This window comes from Phalacrocorax carbo, chromosome 2 (genome assembly GCF_963921805.1).
Source record: "Phalacrocorax carbo chromosome 2, bPhaCar2.1, whole genome shotgun sequence".
Taxonomy (NCBI): domain Eukaryota; kingdom Metazoa; phylum Chordata; class Aves; order Suliformes; family Phalacrocoracidae; genus Phalacrocorax; species Phalacrocorax carbo.
Genome location: NC_087514.1, coordinates 114439721 through 114462649, shown reverse-complemented (window position 1 = coordinate 114462649; position 22929 = coordinate 114439721). Strand labels below are relative to the sequence as shown.

Sequence of the window (22929 nt, the reverse complement as noted above, 5' to 3'; positions counted from 1 at the left end):
GTCTCCAGCAGGACAAACCACAACCAAGGAAAGAACGCTGCAAATAAGCTCTGCATACAGATGCTTTTCAAGAAAGCAGGACGGGCAATCCCAGTGGAAGGTGAGCTCATACTTAAGCTTGGTTGGCCACATGCCCATTTTCTCCAGAGAAGGTGTTACCAGTCCAGGGATATAGCTGTAGTTGAAGTCATATGGACCTTTCCCACTTCCCAAAAGTCTTCTTCATTAGGGCTATCACTAAAGTAACACAAAAACCTTTATCTCATTTTTAACAGCTACAAGTCATGTGTTCCACCATCCACAGTTCAACTCCAAGAAATTCAGATATAATTTTTAACCCTGTTCCTCTTGTGACTGGCTTATCTGCTAGGACACTTCCTTCAATGTGAGGCAATGCTCTGCTCACAGGATGCAAACTCACAGAACTTGTCATGTTTGTCCAGTTTTCATTCATAGCTATTTAATGCTAGCCCAACATCTGTATGTCACATTCTCTCCTTAAAACCATAAGTGCTTTTCAAAGCCTGCCATATGCCAGAGTTTTCTCGGTTATTGCTAGTCACTGGAAGACATTTATTTCTCTCCTAGTTTTTGGAGTGTCATCCCTGTAAGTGACCCAAGAAGGTGCTGCAGAGACAAACACTGCCATGCTCGGGGCTACCCTGCAGTAGCTCGTTGGAGAACTGGCACTTACTGACAGCATCCCATTATCCCAGTTAAAGGATCCCCCACTGTACAGTAAACATGTGTCACATCACTCAGAACCAGCCTTGTCAGCAAGAGAAAACAAAGGTTAAAAGAGAGTGTTTACTGAAAAACACAGACCAGCAGTAATGAAGATACAAAAAAATAACCCAAATGTATGATTAAGCTTTCAGTGAATAACAACTGATCTCCCTTCAGCTGCCCTAACATCTCAGACACCTTCCAATTCTCCAAAATTAAGCCATTTGTCTGCATCCTGAAGACAGGCTTTGTAGCTACTCCTGCCTGAGACAGCACCGGCCTCCACCCCTATGCCTTCCACTGTGCCCTCTCAGAGGAGCCGGAAGGCCTAGAGCAAAACCCACGAAACTTCTTCTAAGTACATCCAAAGCTAAAACTCCTTGGTCCCTCTGACTTCTCATAACTGTGTCATGTAATGCTGGAGGTATTAAGTCAATCTCTGTGTGTCCCCCCTGCCAAGGTTTCATAATCAATAACTTTCTAATTAGCACAGTCCTGGCCTCAGCATCTCTTACAGTCTTGTGAAAAAAAAAAATAGTGGAAAACTTTATATATTGTATTAGGAGAATATCAAATTAACATCTCCTTATAGCCACTACTGGAGACAAGTCACTTGCCCAGACGAACCTTTATTCTGCCTCAGTCTGCAGATCCTTATGTCAGAACAAGCAGAGGATTCAGATATACAAATCATTTGAACAGGTTAGTGCAACAATGTGCACAAAGGAAAGGCCTCCATAAGAACCCTGGTGAACACAATGACACTGGTTAAGTAGCCCAAGGTATTTCTTTTTAAATAGTCAATTGTGAGTGAATCAGTGATGACTCAAAGAAAACAACCCCCTTGTCTCCCTGTAAGAAGTCAGGCACATGGCAACCAGGGTTTCCCCAACAGAAACTCAGACAGGTAGCTTCTTCCCAGGATTAGCAAGTCATTTTCTGCTAGAGGGAAAAAGGAGAGAAAGGAAAGGGAAAAAAGAATAGAATGTCTACATTTTATTCTAAATGTCTACTACACCATCCCCAGGCCCTCCCCTTCAGAGATGAGGGAAATAAAAAGTGAATGGGAATTACTAGGGTACAGACTGATTTTCTTACTAAATTATAATAGTACTGTGCACAGGCCCTCCTAATTATTTACTTCATGGGGTGGATCCTCCTGCTAGCTAGCCTAGAAGAACAAGGGGAGTAGATGCCTGCTGGGCCTGGTGACCCTTAGGTCTAAAAGAGGAAGGCCCATCACCCTAGAACCTATTTTCAGTTTACCAGGGTGGTTACAAATGTCTCCAGCCCCTTACTTCCTTCCCAGCCTTGCAAAAGGGTAGGTGTTAACAAGTTTAAAGTTGCAGCTTAAATTTGTCTCCTTTGTGCTCACTTGAGTGGCAATATGAATACTGACCAGTCAACCCATACAAGACCATGGCTACCAACCAGCCACCACCTAAGCAAAGCACTCTACTCAGTAACCCACTCATCCCATGCTGTTGTCAACTTGCTTCACTGCGTGGGTACACCTTGCACATCAAATTAGCTGAAGTCAAGGAAAGTTGAGTGTGGATAGTCCTGCAGCAAAGCTACTGCAATCTGTTGATGGCTGCAAGGAGGCAGAGAGTCTGTGTTGAGCAGTGCTAGCTGCAGCAGCCACTGGGGAGTCTGCTGAATGTGCAAAGACATTTCAGAGCTTTTTACATGTTGTGAGCTAATGACTGGTGATTTAATTTATCTTCATTCTGATAATAAATAAAAACTCGAACTTAGCACTTGCAGCTGACTGGACTACAACTCAATATCGGCTTTTTTAACTCCCCAGCAGAGCACAACTGTTTAGATTTCCTTCCTTTTCATTTTCCTGTCATGTTAATTAGGCTGAAACACAAAAGCCCTATATTAATGCATGCCGTTCCAGTATTGCAAACTTTTTATCAATCTATATATGCAAAAGCTGATTTCAAAAACTTCACTGTCACCAGAAATTAAATCGCGCCGTTTCACCCTGCTGACCTGAGTTTCATGACCAGAGAAACGATTATGGGGAGAGGTGAAAGCAGAGAGCAGGAGCACTATTAAAAAGCATCACTCAAGCACCTACGTGGTAACACCACCAGCTAGGAAGTCAGCTCTAACACAAAAAAAGGCCAACTACTTTCAGGTTCTAGGAAATTATATTTAAATTGGGTCCTTACTGTATGGAGAAACGGAGCTGATGAAATCTCAGGTTATGGTTCTCACTAAACACCTGTTATTAAGGTTAATTGTCCATTTAGGTTTTGGCCATTTCTCTGCTTCGGAAGTTCTGAACTTGAGGACAGCCCATCAGGCCGCTTGTAGCACTTCACGGCACCTTTCTACTGGTGCAGTTATCTCCACTTGGGGTTAACTTCCTTCACATCACTCCGAACTCAGTTTCACTTTCTGCAGCCCCACGAGCCACTGGAAGCAGGCAAGCAAACACCCTTGGGCCAGGCTCGGTGGCAGGCGAGGCTAAAGCTCTCCGACCCCGCACAGCCCAACGTTGCCCTGCAAATGGCTCCACCGGGGCCAGGGGATAATTTGGCGGCTGATTCCCCTGCCGCTTGCCTGCCTGCTCTTTGAGAATGGGCCTGCACGCGCCTTGGCGCGCCACGTCTCCTCACAAGGCCTGGCTGGGGCTGAGCCCACCCGGGCGCTGCCGAGGTAAGGGCCCCGAGGTTAGGAAGGTCAGCCATTTCAACACTCCGGTCTCCGCTGACGAAGTTTTAGCTCTCTGGCTGCCTTCTCTCTGTATGGCTCCAGGTTTTTTTTAAAAATCTGCGAACACAAACCTACCGCGCCCCCTCCTCCGCTTCCCGCCGCCGCCGCCAGGTGGCGCAGGGCACCAGCGCGGAGCTCCCGCCCGCCAGCCCGCCCGGCGGGGCCGCGCCCGGCGGGGCCGCGCCCAGCAGCGCCGCGCCCGGCAGCGCCGCCCCGCGGCGGGGCGGGGGCGCGCACCCACCCACTGGGGGACGCGGGGGGCGCACGGGGAGGGACACTGAGCGCCACGCGGGAGCGGACAGGGAGAGAGGGACAGGCCTGAGTGTCCCACGCGCAGAGGCACAAGGACATAAGCACTCGCACACACAAATACACGCAAACGCGCTCCGACATGCGCTTGCGCCAGCACAAATACGTGCACACGCACACAGATGCACATTGAGGTACCCACGCACACTCCACTCCTTCCATTTCACTGAGGATGTTCCATTTAAAGGAAAAAAACCCCAAAACAAAACCAACTTGTGTCTCCCCCGCCATCATGTTACTTTTTTGCCATATGACAAAATGATCCATTTAGACTAAATTTTCCATTCAGCCGCCAAGCCATTACGCAAGACATTATTGTAAAGTTTGCCAGTATTTGCTCCCGAGTATCAAAACAGTACGTCACAAACGCCGGACTCAGTCTATCCCTGAGTTAACACCACTAAAATGAACCTAATTAAAGCGGGAAATCATGGGTTGAGCAGGATTACATGAAAAACAAGTTTGTTTTGCAAAGTTGAGAGATAGCACATAGCTATCTTTAAAGACAGCAGTCTGCTGTTTTGACAGTGCTCTCGCAATAGGTGATAAAATTATGCAGTGGACATAATTAGTTTCTCATTTTTATACCACCTAACCCAGCTCCCGGATTCTGTTTTTACAAAGTTATCTCAATTTTATCACAAAAGACCATATTTATTTTCATATTTGTAACCTTTCAAGTTCTGCATTGTCTAATTCAGACAAAAGGAGGAGACATCGAGTTTAAATGAAATGGGGATTAAAAGGGCTGGAACAAGCTCCTTCCCTAGGGCCTGGGTTTCAAAGCCAGTGCTGTTAAGACTTTCTTACTGGAATATAAGGTGGTGATATTCAGCACTGTCTTATTTGCGGCCATTTAGATTTTGGAACTGAAAGCCAAAACTAAGTGCACAATCATAAGCTACCATATTTGAAAATTTCCACCCTGTTTCTTTTCATTCCTTTCCTTCCTGCACCAAAATGTTGAAACCCTGAGTCCTCAAAAAGAAATTAAAAAAACAAATTCATTTCTGTCTACAGACTGGAGAGAAACTTCTTGCTAATATTTCATAGGGCTGACACGTCCTCATTCTGGTGTTCCAGCTGTTGAAGACAAATTGTCACACTCCTACACATTTTCAAAGTATTGATTCTGATTTATTAAACCTGTAAATTTGCAAGCTATTATAGAAGACTAAAATTTTATCCAAATTACTGTTCAGCATTGGGAAAATATGAAAGCAGCGTTTCATACACTCGATATTATACACTACCCAGAGATTGTGTGCCTAAATGATTTTTAATTAATAATATTAAATTGTTACTTATTCTGTAATTGAACCACCAGTATGCTTGTTGGCAGTCTAGATATGGATATTTCAGGCTATTCTGACTGGGCATGTGTGTATTCTACATTTTATTTTAGTTTTTCTTCCATGGGCAGGTGTCATCCCTTGGAGAAAATCTTCCATCTGACAAAAGTTTATATGAATTTCAAATGAGATTTTAGATATTGTTTTTGTGATACTGACTTAAAGCTCCTATTTCCAGTATGACTGGTTTACTTTGCTTGCAAGAGCACAAATACTGTATAAATCCTGTACACCAGACATTACAAATTCTTTTTTTGCCTTTGCTTTCATCTGCCCACTTCTAGGACACATCTTATGTCTGCTTCCCCACTTTAATAAACAAAAGTATTTAGAAAAAGATAGAGTTCAAAATGAAGGAGAGATGAAGGAATTTGTGGGGAGCTAGAAATTGCAGATTTTTATCTGTGTACCATCTGGATACCCCTGGGTTTTCACAGGCAAGCTGGCACCTTCCCTTGCTGTAGCAGCTCCAGGATCCCAGTGAGTTTGAGCCTGCTTGCTCCCCTTGGAGCATCGTGCGCTTTACACCTTGTTTTGCAACCACTGCATCATGAAGGAAAAAATTATTCCCTAAGCATGAGTTGGCTCCCCTCCACTAAACCTTGTCACATTGTGAGAAGGGAACATCCTCCCTATTTGAAACACATTGCCCTACATGAAAAATCAGACAGGAATCAAAGATTTATTATAATTGGAGTATACCGGGCTGCTCACTAAAGTCTGAAGAGCAGTATCAGGGAACAAGCAAGCAAAATCCAAGTCTACTTTGGGAACTCTGCCACCTTCTCTTTACATAAGTTTGAAGAAAGTCTGAGATAAAGGATTTCCCAGAGACTGACAGCAGTGAGAGGCAGCCAGATAAGATGTTTAGAAATAGCAACACAGGCACTCATTATGAAAACTGCAAAAAGTACTTTTGGTCATGAGGTGGATGAATAGCATCGTTATTAGCCTGACTCAGAGAAATACTGCAAAAACTGTTTCAGGGGAACAACAGCAAATGTGCCACACAGGTTGATGATATTTCTGTTGATGTACAAGCATGTTTCTCCTCCCTCCATCCCCTTGGCCCTCAAATTAGCCTGTAACTTACTCCTCATTTTATATAATTGCTTGCTGTTACCTCTGCTTCACTGAATACTCAGGAAGCAAGAATGTGTCCTCCAAGCACCATAAACGCTAAAGCTTCAAGCGATGCCCATTTGAACAAGACGTAAAACCCCACATCCCATTCTTCAGGAGGCAGAGCTATTACTGCTGACCATGAGGAATGTAACACCACCACAGGGAAAGAAAATGCTTCCCTGGCTTGGTTTCCACCAGGTGTCAACTTTTATGGGTCCTATTTCCATTTAGCTACTTTATAAAATGCTCACTGTGTTAGAATCAGGTTCACAGTCAAAAAGACAAAGTCATAGTAACGGATGCTGTGCAAGTACTACTGATAAGAGATTTTACATGTGCACGTCAATTACAAAGAGCAGTGGAGAGCAGAAGATATAATAAACATAGTATTTTCCCGCCCTGCATGGTCCCAGACATGTATATACTTATACTTGCTTAAGTGCAGCACTAAAACACCTAGATGGGGGAGGAATGGTAATTGCAGAAACCTTGGGGAATTAAAAAAAACTAACCTCAAAAGACAGAGAGCAGGGCAGTTCAGCTGGCTGCTGAAAGAATAAATAGTGCATCAGCAACTGAGATTGCTAGGAAGAATTGCTATTCAGGAGAAGCAAAGTTATGCTGCAACTAGGAAAGGGGGCAGAGAACAGACTGAGCGCTGAAAAGCACAAAATCCTTAGGCTTCTTGGAATTAATTATTTTCACATATTTTGTCTCATTTTCAAATTTTTTTCAGCATGTTGAATATTTGGGTGCAGAGGATGGTAAAAGGAGCAAGACTCTCCTCATTGTGATGCTCTGAGAGCTGAGGCCAGCTCTGTTTTTTCCTGTGAAGAAAGATACTATTGGCAAGAGCACATTAGCTTCTGTCCTACTCTCAGAAAACTCCTGGTGCTGTGTTCTGGAGAAAGAAAAGAAAAAAGGGGAAAAGAAACCACACAAAGCATGCAAGCTATTCAAATCCTTTTGGGCTCAGACGCTTCAAACATCAGATCTGAGCCTGCTGGAAATCTGGACTTTGCACTTTCAATTGCATTGGCTCCAACACCCATGTAGGGGCGATAAAGAAATTTCCATTTCAATTATTTGAGCACAAAATATTGAGTAATGCCACTAAACTCCAGGGTTTTTTTAAAAAAACCAACCAAACAAAAAAAAAACAACCGAAAAGAAACCCTGAAAAACACCCCCACACACATCTGCCTTCTGTAGAAAATCTCAATGCTTCATTACAAAGCTTCTGGCAGAGAGCTGAAAACTTCTTGGGTTTTCAATGAAGCTTGGGATTGTCAACTTTAATGGTGTTCTAGTCATGTTTGGGGGAGAGTTTAGGTACTATGGAAGCAGGACTTCCTGGAAGAAAGCTAAGACATCCAGGCAATTCTATCACTAGAGTTAGAAAGCATTTTTAAGGACTTCCCTTTCGTATTCAAGCACCTACTATGGAAGCTGGGTGCTTACATCCCACTGCTGATTCTAACCCTGGGTTGCCTGCAAGGATTTCTACATCTTTCCTTCAGATTGATGCACCCACAGCAGAGTGCCAAAGATGTTAGGATAGTTTGGCTCCTAGTCAAGTTTTACTTCTGACAGGTTAAAGGCAGGATAAGTAAACCACTGTCATGTCTCAAATAACCTTTTTTTTTTTCTTTTCTGTTTCCCATGTCTATTTTGACAGCCAATGAATTATTCTGCCTATCCTGCTCTCAGCCTAAGAGGATGCATTGTGTAAAAAAGTTACAGCCTGTCACAATCTTAAAATAACTTGCTGGGTATTGCCCTTGACTATCCAATGTATTTGTCTCTTATCATTAAATAAGGCAACAGAAGTAATAAATATGTTCATTAACATTTAAAAAGTTTGTGGAATTCAAGGAGTCTTTCTATATGACTGGTTTGTTGTAAGAGATGTTAATTTATCACGTATCTCAGCTGGAGAATAATTTATCAGACAGGTTGGAAACTTGCTCCCTTATCAACACAAAATGCTTCCAGGGCAGAAAACAAAAGCAATGCTGTAGGAAGCAGTGGAAAGAGCAAGGAGAATTTAGGCAGACTGATAGCAAGTCAAGATGGAATTTGGCAATCATACTAGATCTCAGTTCAGACTTAATGATCCCAAGTTTCACTACACACCTTCTACAAAAGACATTAAATATGAACAAAGTCAATGGCTACAGCAAGATTAAGTAAATAAATATGGGACCCAAAGCGATGCAGAGATTAGACTTGAGAGGGGAAAAAACCCAAAGCCCGACATGTAGCAATGTACTGTATCCCATCTTTATTTTTCTTTTGAAAATCAGACAAAGGAAAGCAAGGATGTGTTACAGAGTTAAATAAGCCCTCCTGTATAAATTCATTTAGCGGTATTATACATCTTGCCTCAGGACACAGAGGGCTGTGTGCAAGTTTAAAATCATTAGCTATTGTTATCCAATAGCAACCCCCAAACCTGTGACATCCAAGTTTATTTAAACCGAAAGGGTGGCAAGCATGAAAGCCAAGCACTCCTACTCTTCTCAGCCTTTTCTTCATTGTAGCACCAGCCAGAAGTGTCTTGGACTCTTCATAAAATGTTTGGCAAACAAAGGCCCTGTTAATTGACAAGCTATTGCTTTTATGGCTTCCTACCACAACTTGTGGGAATCTTTTAGACCCAAATCAATTCTGCACACAAGCGTTCCCACGAGATGCCACACGCATTCCCATTTGAAGCCACTTATAAGAAGTGCTACAGCCATCTCACATAAACCCTTTGTCTTCACCAGGCACTTCTGAAACCACGTGCAGCCCTTTCATCCCTTGCTGGCCAGCAGGTCCTTTTTTTGTTTGTTTGCTTGCTTTAACCAGGTTCTTTGTTTTCTGCCATCTTACTGCTTTGTTTTTCCTCTAATACAGTTTCTTGCCTTTGCAAGGAGTGAGTTATAGCAGAGATGTTTGCAGTCTTCACTGCAGCTCAATGCCAATAAAAAGTAGTCCCCTCATCAGAGGCTGCCTGTTAACAGCTCTCTCTTATTGTTAAAGCTCTGTGTGCTTAATTCTTCTTTGTCATTAAGAATAATCAATCTCAGCCTGTTAATTAGGAAAAGTTTAACAAGACAAGGGACAGCACCTGACAGCATAAGTGCTGTTCCTTTGCTCTCAAGTACTACAGCAACCTATACTCGAGGTGTAAGCCTTTATTATCACCATTTAAAAGTGGCCAGCCCGCATTGTTATTTTTTTTTTCTTTATATGCTTTAGGAGTGCAAAATCTATCCGGCCCTGTGCATTCATTTCCTTTAAATGAGAAGAAGTCCTAGACACTTTTTCTCTGTACTGCAAGAGGTTGTTTAGGCAACACACGGTTGGGGGGTTGTTAATCAGCATTTACTTAGGCCCTCCAGGTACCCAGGAAGTTTTAAGTCTTTCATGGCTTCTAGTATCACTTAATTCATTAATTATCACAAATACCATCGTGGATCATCAAACTGGAAAGATAGTCTCTGTCTAAACAAGAGCCTTATAAAGGCAAAGCTCCTTCCTCCAACTCCTCATCATTTCCACCTTTCTTTTCCCAGCAGGAAAAATTCCCCACAGCAATCTGCCAAATCACCCTTTTACCTTTCTTCACATTCTTCTTCCACACTCTCTTCTCTCGGGGACAGGAATACATGTCTTTATGATATAAAGTACAACGGGCACTCATCTTTGGTGGCCATAGATGCCACCTCAGAAATAAGAACAACTGGGTAGTACTAACTATGTAAAGTGATGGAGAAGAATGGAGGACAGCTAGAGATAACCCCTCTGACTGCACAGCCAGAGGAGTGTGGACCGCGCTGAAGCATGGAAGGTAAATTTGAACTGAATCCTGAAGGGCAGAAGGGGTGAACAAAGGGCTCTGAGGAAGGAAGGGGTATGAGAAAGATGCTGTATGTTCTGGACTTATGATCCTTGAAGAGTCACCTAGTTCTTCAGGAAGCTGCTCGGTACCTCTTCTTCCCTAGAAATGTGCTCAAACTGGACACAGACAGATTCCTTCAATCCTCACCAAAAGTATAAGTGTGATGAAGGGTTTCTGCAGCCTGAGCTGGGAACACATTTGGACTAGGTGAGCTAGGAAGTTCTGCAGGTAGGACAGGTGTAGGATGAAATTCAAATATCCACAGAGGGAGGAAACGAGACCTTGCCACAGAAAGATACTTTCTAAAGTTTGAGATCTGAAGTGCTTATGAATACAAATCATTTAGACTGAATAATTACACTGAATTATGCTCATTTGCATTGCATTTCAGAAAACTGTGATTAATTTTATTTGTAACTTTACTCCATGACTTTAAATAAAATTATTTCAAACTTTTTCTGACACATTTTTTGAGAAAATTTTTGCATTTTTTGAGAGAAATTAAAAAATAAATGCTTATCATGTCAATGAGAGAAAAGAAAAAACCTCACAGTGTTTTCTAACTTTTTTTTTTAAATGCCCAAACTATTTTTTTTCTTTAACTTTGGTATTTCCAAAATTAAAGGGAATTTAATGTTTCAGACATGGCACATGTCATGTAGAATCTCCATGGAAGTGGGTACACTTTTTGACGTCTGAAGAAAATCAGATAAAGAAAGAATAAATAAAGGACACTGTTTATGTCTCTATGCTGCATTATTTTTCTTGCTGAAGTTCAGCTCATACCAAGTCCTTGCTCTTCCATACCTACCTGCACAGCCATACGTCTGCGCCTACCTGGAAGACCGTGCTTTTATTAGGCTAGTCAGAAAACCAAACCTTCTAGCCTTGCAAAAATCTGCAGACAAACTTATGGGGGGATCCCAGAGAGACAGGGTGAACACTCCTCCATATCCCATTTCTGAATGCTTACTGCTCTCCATTTGCATCCACCCATAAATAAACCACTTCTACTTACGTCACTAACTGAGAAAGTGAAGATTCCTCTTACCAAAAGACCGACTCTTTGCTTTTCCACCCCTGACTACAGCTCTTTGTCTACATTTCTTAAACCCCAAAGTGGGGGCAGACAGTGTCTGCTGGAGTTTGGAGCTGAATCAAAGCAGCTGGAGTACATGGAGATTTGGGAAGATCAGTGTTTGGCACTGCACTGAGGATGGAAATTTTAATTTGGATGTCCCTTCTGCTACCAACCTTCACTGAGGATACATTTAATTGTGTGTTCCCCTCAGTTTCACAGTAGACTGGAATACCTCCCCCTTAGTCCGTTGTAGGGGGAATGCATTTCATCAGCTCCAAATATCTGTTAAAACCAACAGTTAAAGCAGTATCAGAGTGCTTTATCACCCAGCTGACTGCTGGGGCCGGATCCACCTCAGTTATCTTCAGCCATCTCAGAATACAGGGAGCCGGGTAGGCTCCCCCTGTAGTTAATGGAGGACGATAGGCATCTGCAGAGAGCAATCCATCCCACATCTCTCTCTCTCTCCATTAACTGAAGAGAAGCTCAGATAAGTAGCTCAGACCAGACGTATTACTTCTGAATAGCTGCAGCTAGACAAGATGAATTCCACCCTCAGTGTCCAAAACACTAACATATGTAGTTTCTCATTACTTATCACAGTTGCAATGCCTGTTACTCATTGATTTCGGAACAGACTTCCTCGGTGCGATTTCCTTTCCTTTGTGCAAAATTTTCATTATGCAGTTTTTGCACCCTAGCACTCAGGAACGTAAGTGACAAGACATTTCCTGCATAGACCCACACGTACACCTGCAGAGCAGGAGCTGTGTGTGTCTTGAGTCCCTCTGAGCATGCCTGAGCAGCGGTGTAAAAGCCCCCGATGATGCAAAGGAGATCAAGCCGAGGATGCTTTTAAATTCAGCTCTCCAAGGGCCCCAAACCCCCATCCTCTGCTTACAGCCATTTGGCTTTCACTTGCTTCAAATCATTTTGGAAGAGCAGCTAAGAAGCAAAATGATGCTGTCTGGGGACAAAACATGCGTGACCTCCCTGCCAATGGTCATCCCCATGACATGCCTCCCTGCAGAACAGACAGTGTGACCCTTCCCATTCCCGGCCCTCGGCCATTCCAGCAATGCCATAATCCAGCCTCCAACTGTTTCCTGAGTGGGTCCACTCCCCTTCTCCCCATAGGGGTGTGGAGGAAGACGGGTCCTGGGCTGCGGCGTCTCCATAGTGCTGCGCGCTCTCAGCATGGCGGTGCCTCGTACCGCTGCATGCCTTGCATGCCGAAACACGCAGCGCCCATGGTCTGGGTAACAGTGGTGTGAGTCAAAAGGGGCTAGTTATAAGTTTAGATACTACCATTTAAAGATAAGCTTCTCCATGGTTACCGCTCTCACGCAAGGTCACTTTCCTGCCAAACCTCTCCTCCCTCCCTGGCTCTCTCTCCTTCCACCTCCACTTCCCCCCCAAATGTGCTACATCAAAAGAGAAAATGAAAACATTTAAGATAATCACAGTCTGACTATTTTAATGCAGGCTGTAGGAAAGGAAACATGTAAGCCAAGTGCTCTCACTGTGCAAGCAGAAACACTCTCAACCTCATAAAAGCAATATCTGAGACACAACACTTGATTAAAGCAACCAGTCCTTCATTTAAGTAGGTGCTTATGGTAGGGAAAATATCCAAGGTTTCTCTAGAACCTATCATGAAACGCAGGAATGGGCCAGACAGATGACTTATTGCGAGACAGCTGGGTTTCAGCCGGCGTGTGAGGAGATCCCTATTATCCCGTCCACCTTTCTTACACAAATGCCTCTCCCCAGAGAAACCAGGCCATTAAAGGCCAGCTCGTTCACTCCTGACAGGCAATATGCATTGAGTGAGAGGTGATACATTTTCATTTTCAGCAAGAAATCTTAGTCGCCCCAAGGAGCGGCTCACTCAGGAGAGCCGTAATGGAATACAGGGCCTTTCATCTCTGCCCCACTGCTGCGAACACAGCCTGGCTCGGTAGCAGTCCAAAAGTTATTAGCTAATGGGTTGTTTTGGTGACCTACATGAAATGAACTTGGTGGGTTTGGTCCGGTTTTCAGTAGACAATAACTAGAACCACAAGTGGTGTTAGACAGAAACCATATAAACGACTTGAGCGCACGGCAGGTAAGGACTGAGTGAATTGCCCACATGTAGCTGTGCCATTGCTTTCCCTACTCTTCAGAGCTGAGGAGCGCAAGAGAAGACCCATGATCGGCCAGTCTGCTCTGCCGAGATGGGGATCCTCAAATCCTAAAATCCGTACTTTGTCCTTATTTGCACAAGCAATGTGTGTTAAAAACAATAACAAAAAAAAATCTTAACAACCATTTTGCATTTTTTAGGAGCTCAATAGTACCTACTAGGCACTGCTTTGAGCTGAGAATACCACAAACCTGAACTACCAAAGACCTCTCCAAAGATTGGGACCCACACTCCCCTCCTGCTGACTTTTGAGTGCATCATTTTGCAACTGTAAAATTTCTTTTTTGTAAGTAATTCCTCATTTTAATATATTCAGTGAGCACAGGACAGCCCTACCTGCCTCTGGGAAAACAAACCCCAGCCATCCCTCCTTACTTTCTTCCTGCTCAATACTGCCTGCATTCCCAGCCTGAGCTGGGAATGTCCCCAGGGAATGTCCCCAGGACAGTGAAGGCCTATGGAGTCCAGAATAAGCCACTGTTAGAAAAGCTTGCTCCCAAATAAAATGCAGAATTCACCCTGAAGTGAAGGTGTCTTCAATCCTTCCACCACCACCCCCTCTAAAATACCTTGACAATAATTTGTGCCACTTTCTCTGCCACTTTTCTACAACAGACTCGCTAAATAGTTACAATCTCGAACCCCCAAAAAATCTAATTTGGGGTGAGGAGCTACTTTTCATCCATTAAAGCCTGCACAAGTTACAGCACATCACACACAAGCCTGTTCCCAGCCCATCGCATCGCATGATGAAATAAGTATCTTTAAAGAAGAAATCCACCAACTGCTTAGATAAGAGATTCACTGGAGCCCTGTTCCCCAAAGGGAATGGATGTAAAGCAGGCAGCCAACCACTATCACAGCCCTGAAGATGCCCCCATTATTTGCTTCCAATTTAAATTACGTAGGAATTAGCATGGGACCAAATTCCGAAGGAAGCAGGCAAGAGGCAGTAAAAAAAGGCATTGCGGAGAGAGGAAAGGAAGGTCAGGTGTGCCTTACACACAGATGGCATTTCTTTTGCTGTCGGTAAGATTCAGAATTAGAGCTGGATATTTTATACAGATGCCATTAACATCCAAAACTGTCAGACCACCTTTCTCGGAAGGGATTGTTAAGCCTCTTGCTTGAGGCTTTAAATCTCTTACTATCAGTAGCTGATGGTTTCCTTCTCTAAAGTACCTGGGACTGGTAACTGTCAAGAAAAGACCCTCAGGTCTGACCCTATATACCCTGTATTTCTTTATCTTTTCTCCCCCAGATACAGACAAACACACACGCACGTGCACACGCTCTTCTTAGCACAGTTGCTTTTGCTATTTAGGGAACAAAAAATTGATCAAGGAGATATTGATACGCCAACAACTGGGCAATAGGCAATATATGTACAGTACTTAGGAGAGAGCAAAGCATAGCCCATAAAGACTCAAGCATGCCTCTGCAGACTTCTCAAACATTCAGACCTGCCTTCCTCTGAGGAACATGAGTAAGGAAAACCCGAGTGTAAAGCTACTGCTTTACAGCTGAAGCCGAAGTGAGAGGGGGACCCACCGAGTACAGAAGGAGCAATGTTCCTCAGCCTGGGACAGGAGGCATTCAGCAGAGCAGGAGCCCAGGGTGTATATCACCATGGCATGTGTGACAGCATATTTTAATTATTACAGGATTAAAACTTAAAAAAAGAAAACAAACAAAAAAAACCCCACCAAACCAAAAACCCAAACACCTGAGCAGCTTAGTTCTTCACAGTAGTAGTGATGATTTAGTGTAAACTAATTTTGCAGATTACCAGGATTTTTTCCTGCAAAACAGTCCTTTGAAGCAGCTTCATTAAAGATGTGTGTGTCTATGTATAAATAAGTATTAATTTTTTAATTCTATCCTTCTCTTCTTCCTGTTTTATTTTATTTTCATGCTGCAGGAGAGCTGTGCCCGGTACTAACAAAACTCTTGGCATTCTACTGAAATGTAAAGTTCCCCGGTCTTGCATTTTCGGCTGATAACCAGCCCATAGATTGCAACAAAAGCAGTGATTTGAACTTTGCATTTTACTGGTCTCTCAGATCACACAAATGTAGTCAAAGTTATCTGCCCCAACTCATATAGCATTATCTTTTAACCTAATGGAAGTGAAAGAGAAGCCTGTGCTCATTACCCAAAGGATGCAATTATTACTTCCTCTCTATATTGTTGCTAGTGAAGGATAAAATCCAGGATATGACCTTTTCATTAAGCGTCAAGCCATAATCCACCTGGGACAGCCTAAGGAGGCTACCCTCATCCTTTCACTCAGTAATTCAGAGCAAAGGCCCTTGCCACGTACAGCTGAGAGGAATCCTTGGGAAAGATCAGTTTAAGGAAACCTCTAATGAATGCTGATCAATAGATGAAACCCCAAAAGCTTTCTGTCTCCTCCTGCATGATCCCATCAAGAAAAAAAAAATAATCACTAATTTAACACATCGAACTTCTCCCAAATATCCTGTTGTATCTGCACACAGTTTGAGGTCACAGAAAAGAAAATAAACAGAGAATATGAGTGATATAATGTATTAGTGCAGTAAAATCTTCAATAGAAACTTGAACTCCAAGAGAAGAATGCATAATAGTGTTGAATTCCTTATATTTTATGCTTTGTTATGGCAATAATAATTTGCCTTTTGAAGTTCATACAGGGAGATACAATGCCAAAAGGCAAATACTTACAATGCAAGAGCACTTCGTACATTTATTTCCTTCAGGCCTAAATTCTTCTCCCTCATTGTAATGTCTCCCTTCAAATATACAACCTGGAAAACAGCATTTGAATAAATTCAGCTCAGGATAGCACACTGCCTTTTCCCTATAACATATCCCACCATAGGACAATATGAAAAGTAAATCGTACCATCCTCTCTGATACAAATCACTTCGGAAGCCTTTACAAAGGCCTTGAGAAGCCCCAAATATCTTTGAGGGGAAAGAAAACATCCTTCTACAGCAGATAAATTTGCACCAATGAAGTTAAGGCTAAGTCAGATCTTCCATTAAAAGTGGCTTTGAAACACTTTTCCAAGATGTAGTAATATTAGATGTTAGAAGAAATTATAACAAATTAGAACATAATAAACCCATTATATCACAACTGAAGCTGTGCTTACTGACAAAATCTCTGTCAAAATTAAATTAGCTTAGAAAAAAACAGGTTAATCTGCCACCATGCTTCACAAAGGCAACCCACTCCCACTTCTCTTCAAAAAGCGAGTCTCCTCTTTTAGGATTACTTTTATACTTCCTCTCCTAACAAAATCCCAGTCATCAGCCAGGCAAACCCAGCTGACAGATGCTCTGAAGAACAGCATAAATGCATACGCAGCTATTGCCTATGCATCCTCCTGTCTGCATGTCCTCTACTGAAAAATACTAAGCATGCTCTTGTGTCATTTAGTGCATTGCGAGCCACTGGTCCACATTTTAGTAACTCGTCAAGTACAACAGAGAAGTTAGAGGGAACCTCCCACATAACGCTAGATACCATGAGAAATACAGTTGCATGTGTGGAACAGCATCTTCCTATGAAAACTCACCTGGACACACAGGACAACACATTCCCGTGAGTTTGGAAGGGTTTTTGCAATGAACAACACACTGTACCTCCGACTCTACTATCACTCCTTCCTGAAAAAGAAGCAGATCAGACATGTTCATTGATAGCGTTGTGGTTGCTTTAACATGCAAAAATCCACAGTTACTAGTGGTACAATTAAAGCAGGGCGCATGCGGCAGAACACTGGATTTCAAAACCACTTTTCTTTCTGTACCTGTTGCCTGGTATCAGCATTCAGGTTACTCTACCGTCAAAAGATCCACTTGAGTCTCCCTGACTCCAGACACAGGATTTGCCTTAAAATGCATCAGGTAAGAAATCAAGCACCTTCTTAAGGAAGAGGAATCCTGCTTTATCAGGAATCCTTAGCCTCAGTAATCTGGCATGCAGCTCTGGTGAAGACAGGCCAGACACAAGACATTCTCGTCCTTCTCCCTTTGGAGGAAAACAAGACTTAGAAAGCAGATTAAAGCATCTTGTTCTGTAGAGGGGAGACGCTTATCTTTGATGATTCCCCTGATAAGTATTAGTAAATTAACATTTCCTGTAGTACTTGTTCAAGAAGTCAAGAGTCCCCCTGAACAAATCTGGGTGTGAGGACCTGTGCACAAAAGGCTGCTGCCTTTTTTGCTGCTTGCAACTTTGCACTTGGAGGCAAGGGAAACCTGTTTTTTTAAATGCGTGAGTCTAGGGTAAACAGAATCACTCAGTTTTGCATTTAGACACTGTAACAGGCAATAAAGAATTGCTCATTTCATGTAGCTAGTAGAGATCAGGGTATCTAAATCCAAGCTATGAGTATCTGTTCATGAAGTGCAAGGATATAGAATACTGCTGCTCCAACTTCATTCTTCTCAGTGCACTTGTCTTTAAAAACATGGGTGGGTTTCATAGAGAAGTGTCACAGAAAAAGAGAAAAATCTTGAAAGCCTTTTCTCCTATTTGTAGAAGCTCTTCATACTCATTCGTCTCTCCTCTTTCCAACAGTTACAATTCTTAGTAGGTGCCTGAGTGTTGTTATTAAAACCAGATAAAATCATCAGCAAAAATTGCAGATCTATTCACAGACAGAAGCTAAAATTACCTACATAGTTACTTGTTTTGTGCCTGAAAATGGACAATCTTGCAAATATTATGGTTGCATACAGGTAATCTACAAAAAATACCACTGTGTGAACAGCACAGGAGCCCAGAAAAAGTGGGTTTGGCTGTGGGTTTCTTTTAAAGAACATCCCAGGCAAAATCCATGGACATATACACACAAAAGTGTCCAATTACTAAAATAATAATTTGTATCTCAGAAAAGGCTTAGCATGCTGAAAAATGAGGACTTATTTAAAGGTCAAGACAGCAGGAAATGGCAGGGCGGCATACCTCTCCTTCAGCAACATTGAGGTACTCAAGTCATATAAAACCTATCCTTCTGAATGTTTGGTTATATCTGGCCACATCTGAGTGGATTTAAACGACCCTAAATGCAAAATCCGTATTGTCCTTTGGGTATAAAATATTTCAGGTTATTTGGATTGGATAGAAAAGTTTCAGAATTTCATGGGAAAAGCTTACAACTCAATTATCACAGTGCTGATGAGATCCTTACCTGGCACTGGTATGTAACACAGGGATTGCTAGGGAGGTGCCATTTCATAGAGCTGTTGTACGTATTTCCTCCAAAACTACAATCTAGAGGAAGAGACAGAAGCAGGTCAGTTAGGCTGAATGCAGTCATCCTGTGGGAGGCTGCTGATGAGGATCACAGAGCAGCATCCTGAATGTGACCCATCCGCTCCCTTCGGTTAACAGAAGGGGTAGAGCTGACAACTGGGACTGACAAGAGGGATCGTGCCCTTGGAGGGCTGGAAGCAACCTCTGCCTCAGATGTCTGCTCCTGGTGTATGACTGGCCAAACTCCTTATAAACTATGACCTTTCAAGACAAATCAAAATCAGCAACAATTTACCTAAAAATGGATGTCGGTGGCCATTCTGCTACCCATTCAGGAGCTGCTCAGCCACCCATGTACTGGAGAAGGGAAAGGGAGGAGAGAGGGTAAGACAAGATCTGGAAATGTTCATCCTGGCCATGCTATCCTCATCCATTAACCAAAACCCCAGGGAGAGCTCGTCAGCCAGCACAGCTCAGCATGGATGCACTGGCATCAGCCAAGCGACCCCTTCTTTATACTTTTTTTGCTTTCATGAGAGAAGGGATCAACATCGACACACAATAAAAGCCATCAGGCTCTTCTGTGTGGGTGGTGAATCTCTGAGTGGGGATATTTTGGAGTCCCATGGGGTTTGGCTTTATGTGTCTTTGTCCATTATATGACAACTTTGTTAACAAAGAATAGGTTGGTTTGTCCATGCACAGGAACAGCAAGCATTTTTTTTGTGCAAAATGAAGTTTCATTGAGCTGTTTGGGGAAAAAAAAAACTCATTAATTTTCTCATTTTTTAATTACATGTTCCTACTAGTTTCCTACCCACTTTTTCACTGTTTTCTGCTATTTTGCAAAAGGGAAAACCAAAAAGGAACACAAAGAAAAGAATAAAATATCTCACCAGAAAATCAAAACAAGAAAAGTCTTATTAAGTGGAAATAAAATATTTGTTTTAAAAGAGTTAATATTTTAATGCAAATTGTTTTAATTAAAAATTAATTTTTCAGAGAGCCAAAGTGTTTCTGAAAAATTTTTTTTAAAAGAAACACATACCGCATTTTCTGCAGAGAAATGCCCATCTTTCCATTTACTGCTTTGAGGGTTTTTCCTAGTCTATTTTATTCAAAATAGGCTTGATCAAAGAACCCATGAAACCAACAGGAGTCCTGCCAGAGACTTTGAAACACAGAAATATACATAGAGTCACCAAGCACAAAACTACAATCAGTCAAACAATTCCCACGGCACCATTCTCTTTCCACACCCTACCTCAGTAGCTACTCTAAGGCATTCTCTGCTGTGCAGGGTGCACTGTCCTGAACTGCTTTGAGCTACATTGTATGCCTTCTGAAAATAAATGTAAGTTATCAGCCCTATACCAGTAAATCTTTGAGCCCATTGTATAAGAAAACTTGAGGGTCACAGCTCCAAACTGCGGAGGAACTTCCAATACCTACAGAATCATCTTGTATTCAACTCCAAATTTAAAGAAAACATGATATACAGAGATCATTTACAAATGTGTTAACTGCCTCCAGTTAAGATCTTAAACAACAGAAGACTTTTATTTCAGGATTTGCAGAACTCAGTCATTTTTCTAGGCTAAGTACAGAGCAACACAGGAGAATTCTGCAGATGCTGTGGCCATTTCACTTATCTAAGCTGAAACAGGTACTTTTTCAAAAGAGTTGATCAGCAGTCTAAGAGCTGGCTGTAATAATGTAATCTTTGACAAATACTGAAAGGTACAAAGTATAAATCTGAATCTCTTTTTTTTTTTTTTTTTGAGTAGCAAAGCCCCTGCAAAGTGATTTTGAATAATAAAGAAGTGTTCAGGTTTTTCAGCATATTAATAAAGTTCTGTCTGAGCTGTCATAGACACAGGCCAACACATCAAAAGAGGAATGTGAAGCCCTATATTCCTCTTACGTATTTTGAAGTCCCATTCCAAAAAACACCAAGCTAATCTTGTAGTACAGTCTCACTTACAGCCCACTGGAAACCCTGAGGAATAGCAGAGGCTGTTCAACACATTTTAGTATCCTCAAGTTGCAGAAGTCCAAGCCATACTGGTCCCAGTCTGAGAAAGGGTTTACACAAATGCTGGACACTCAAGATGGACCAAGCTGTGTTGTTAAATATCCGTGTGTGTGTGTTCTACCTGATGGGTCTGGTGTCTTCAAAACTGTGCAGAATCAAGGGTCAGGTTGGAAACTAACAATTGCAGAATACCTTGCATATTTTCTCACTAATTATGTTCTTTAATTTAAAATGTTTTCTCTGTAAGAAAGCTAATGACCCTGAGCTAATCTGCATGTACATACGTGCATATTAAACTGAAATTTTCAGTCCAAGGATTAGGCAGGTTGAGAAAGCATGAAGGTGGTGCATCCGTGCAGTCACCACTGCTCTAGCTTGAAGTGCATATCCAAACTATGCTACAAAATCTTCTCCCTGCAGCACCAGCTTCTGTCCCTGTGGAAAGCAGCAAGGGGGGAGCCAAACTCCACCTGCCTGTGAGCCACTTCTGTCACTGACCCATGGTGCTGGCAGCACTGGGGGACAGCACACCAGAAGTCACTATGGCAGAGAGAGCTTGCAGGCAGCAAACAGGAAGTGTAGAAATGGAGGCCAGGATGGAAAAGTCTGCAGAAGCATCAGAGATACTAAGACTGCTCCTGAGCTTTGGCGTAGGCCAGCATCTTGAATAAGGGCGTCAGAGAGGCATTGGGCAGACACCAACGCGAGGCACAGTGGGAGCTGGATTTCATCAGATGCTCAGTTGCAGAAAACAACACAGAGGAAGGGGAGAGTTAGCCAGTAACACAGGCAGGCTTGGCAAGAGCTGGGGGAAGGCTGAAGGTCAGGCAAACTGAAGACAAGGCAAGAAAGGAAGTGCTTTACAATCTCCGGGTGAGATATTAACCTGTCCATGACCAGAGGTGTGCCCTGACACTCTGCCCTTTGTACGCCCCAGAGCTACTCCCACCACTCACTCTTCAAAAGCCAAAGGAAACAAAGCTTACGTAGCAGCTAGTTCTTCTGAACCTCACTTTCAGTGTACAAATCTCTCAGCTGACTCCTGCAAACATACACCCAGGCTTCCCTAGCCCACCTATTCATAGCATGGAAATTTATGAGCCTCACCTAAATTCAGCTGAGTTGAAACCCACCTGCCTTCCACGCCAACTCAGCTGAGCCATTCTAACTCATCCATGGTTAAAGGTCCATCATACATAGCTTGGAAAGCAGCGGTCACTGAATAGTTCATGTCCAAAGGCATCAGCAAAGTCCCTGATGCCAATTTCTACAACCAAGTGTGGCAGAATATACTTCAAGTTCCTAAAAGACATTTTAATTCCTTTTGGAAATATTAGTATATTAACTTACTGTCTCCATCCCATATTTGAAAGGGAAAGCAGGAGAAAAGAATAAATCAAGAAAGGTCAGAGCTTAGCACAATCATTTTGACGCCATCCACTTACTTCTGCCTGAATACGTACCTAAAACTTTGAAAGAAAGGGCTAAATAGGAGGTTTTCAAGAGGGGAACCCGAAAAGCCTGAGAGTGTTCTCAGTAGTACATGAAAAGTAACAGATTCGACATTAATAGGTAAATTTGATCCCATGACATATACCCCATAAGGAAAACCTTTAGGATTCCACATACGGAAGGAAGTTACATGTCAGTGTTTATATCGATTGTAATGGAGGTAAGGTGATTCATATCAGTCAAGGAGTATGTCCTAATTTGTTGGTCTTTCCTGCTTCTTTCTTTAAGAATAGCTGGTGTTTTATTAATGTAAAATATTAACTTTCTTTTAGTTGTAGGTTTTGTTTCTATTACCTACTTCAGCCCAAATAGTTCAGATAAGCCCTGGATAAACATGCAAGCTTAAAGTTGCTTATCTGAATCAAACCGAACCACTGAATACTTTGAAGTTGGTCAGTTGTTGTATATGCAGTGGAAACTGCTAATTACCTTCTAGTCACCTCATAAAGGCAAAATGATCCTCTAGACTTGAGTCATTCCTGCACAAAAAAGGACAATAAAACAGTTGTTAAATTACTTCTAATTTACTAATTTAGCTACTTTGTTTCAATGTTGTGCATGCCTTACTTGAGCATCTTATTTTTGAACATAATAAACCAACCTTTAGCTGGTTTTATTTGAAAGAGAGCAATTTAATTCCAAAACAAGAATCCTCACATGGAATTGGACTGGAATAACAAGAGAGGCAAATTATAGCAGATTTTGTTATTGGCATGTGGACAAGTTGACAA

The 22929-nt window shown here is 42.3% G+C and overlaps 1 protein-coding gene across 6 annotated transcripts in view; it reads right to left on the bottom strand.

Annotated features, from left to right (window-relative positions):
- BMPER (BMP binding endothelial regulator) overlaps positions 1-22929 on the bottom strand; it is a 154026-nt gene that overhangs the window by 98275 nt on the left and 32822 nt on the right. For all 6 annotated transcript variants that reach the window (XM_064443925.1, XM_064443924.1, XM_064443923.1 and 3 more), the window contains 3 exons: positions 18587-18669; positions 16967-17057; positions 16107-16189 (listed from right to left, as the gene is read on the bottom strand). In XM_064443925.1, the coding sequence (XP_064299995.1) occupies positions 16107-16189; positions 16967-17057; positions 18587-18669 (257 nt within the window). The remainder of the gene's footprint in view (positions 1-16106; positions 16190-16966; positions 17058-18586; positions 18670-22929) is intronic.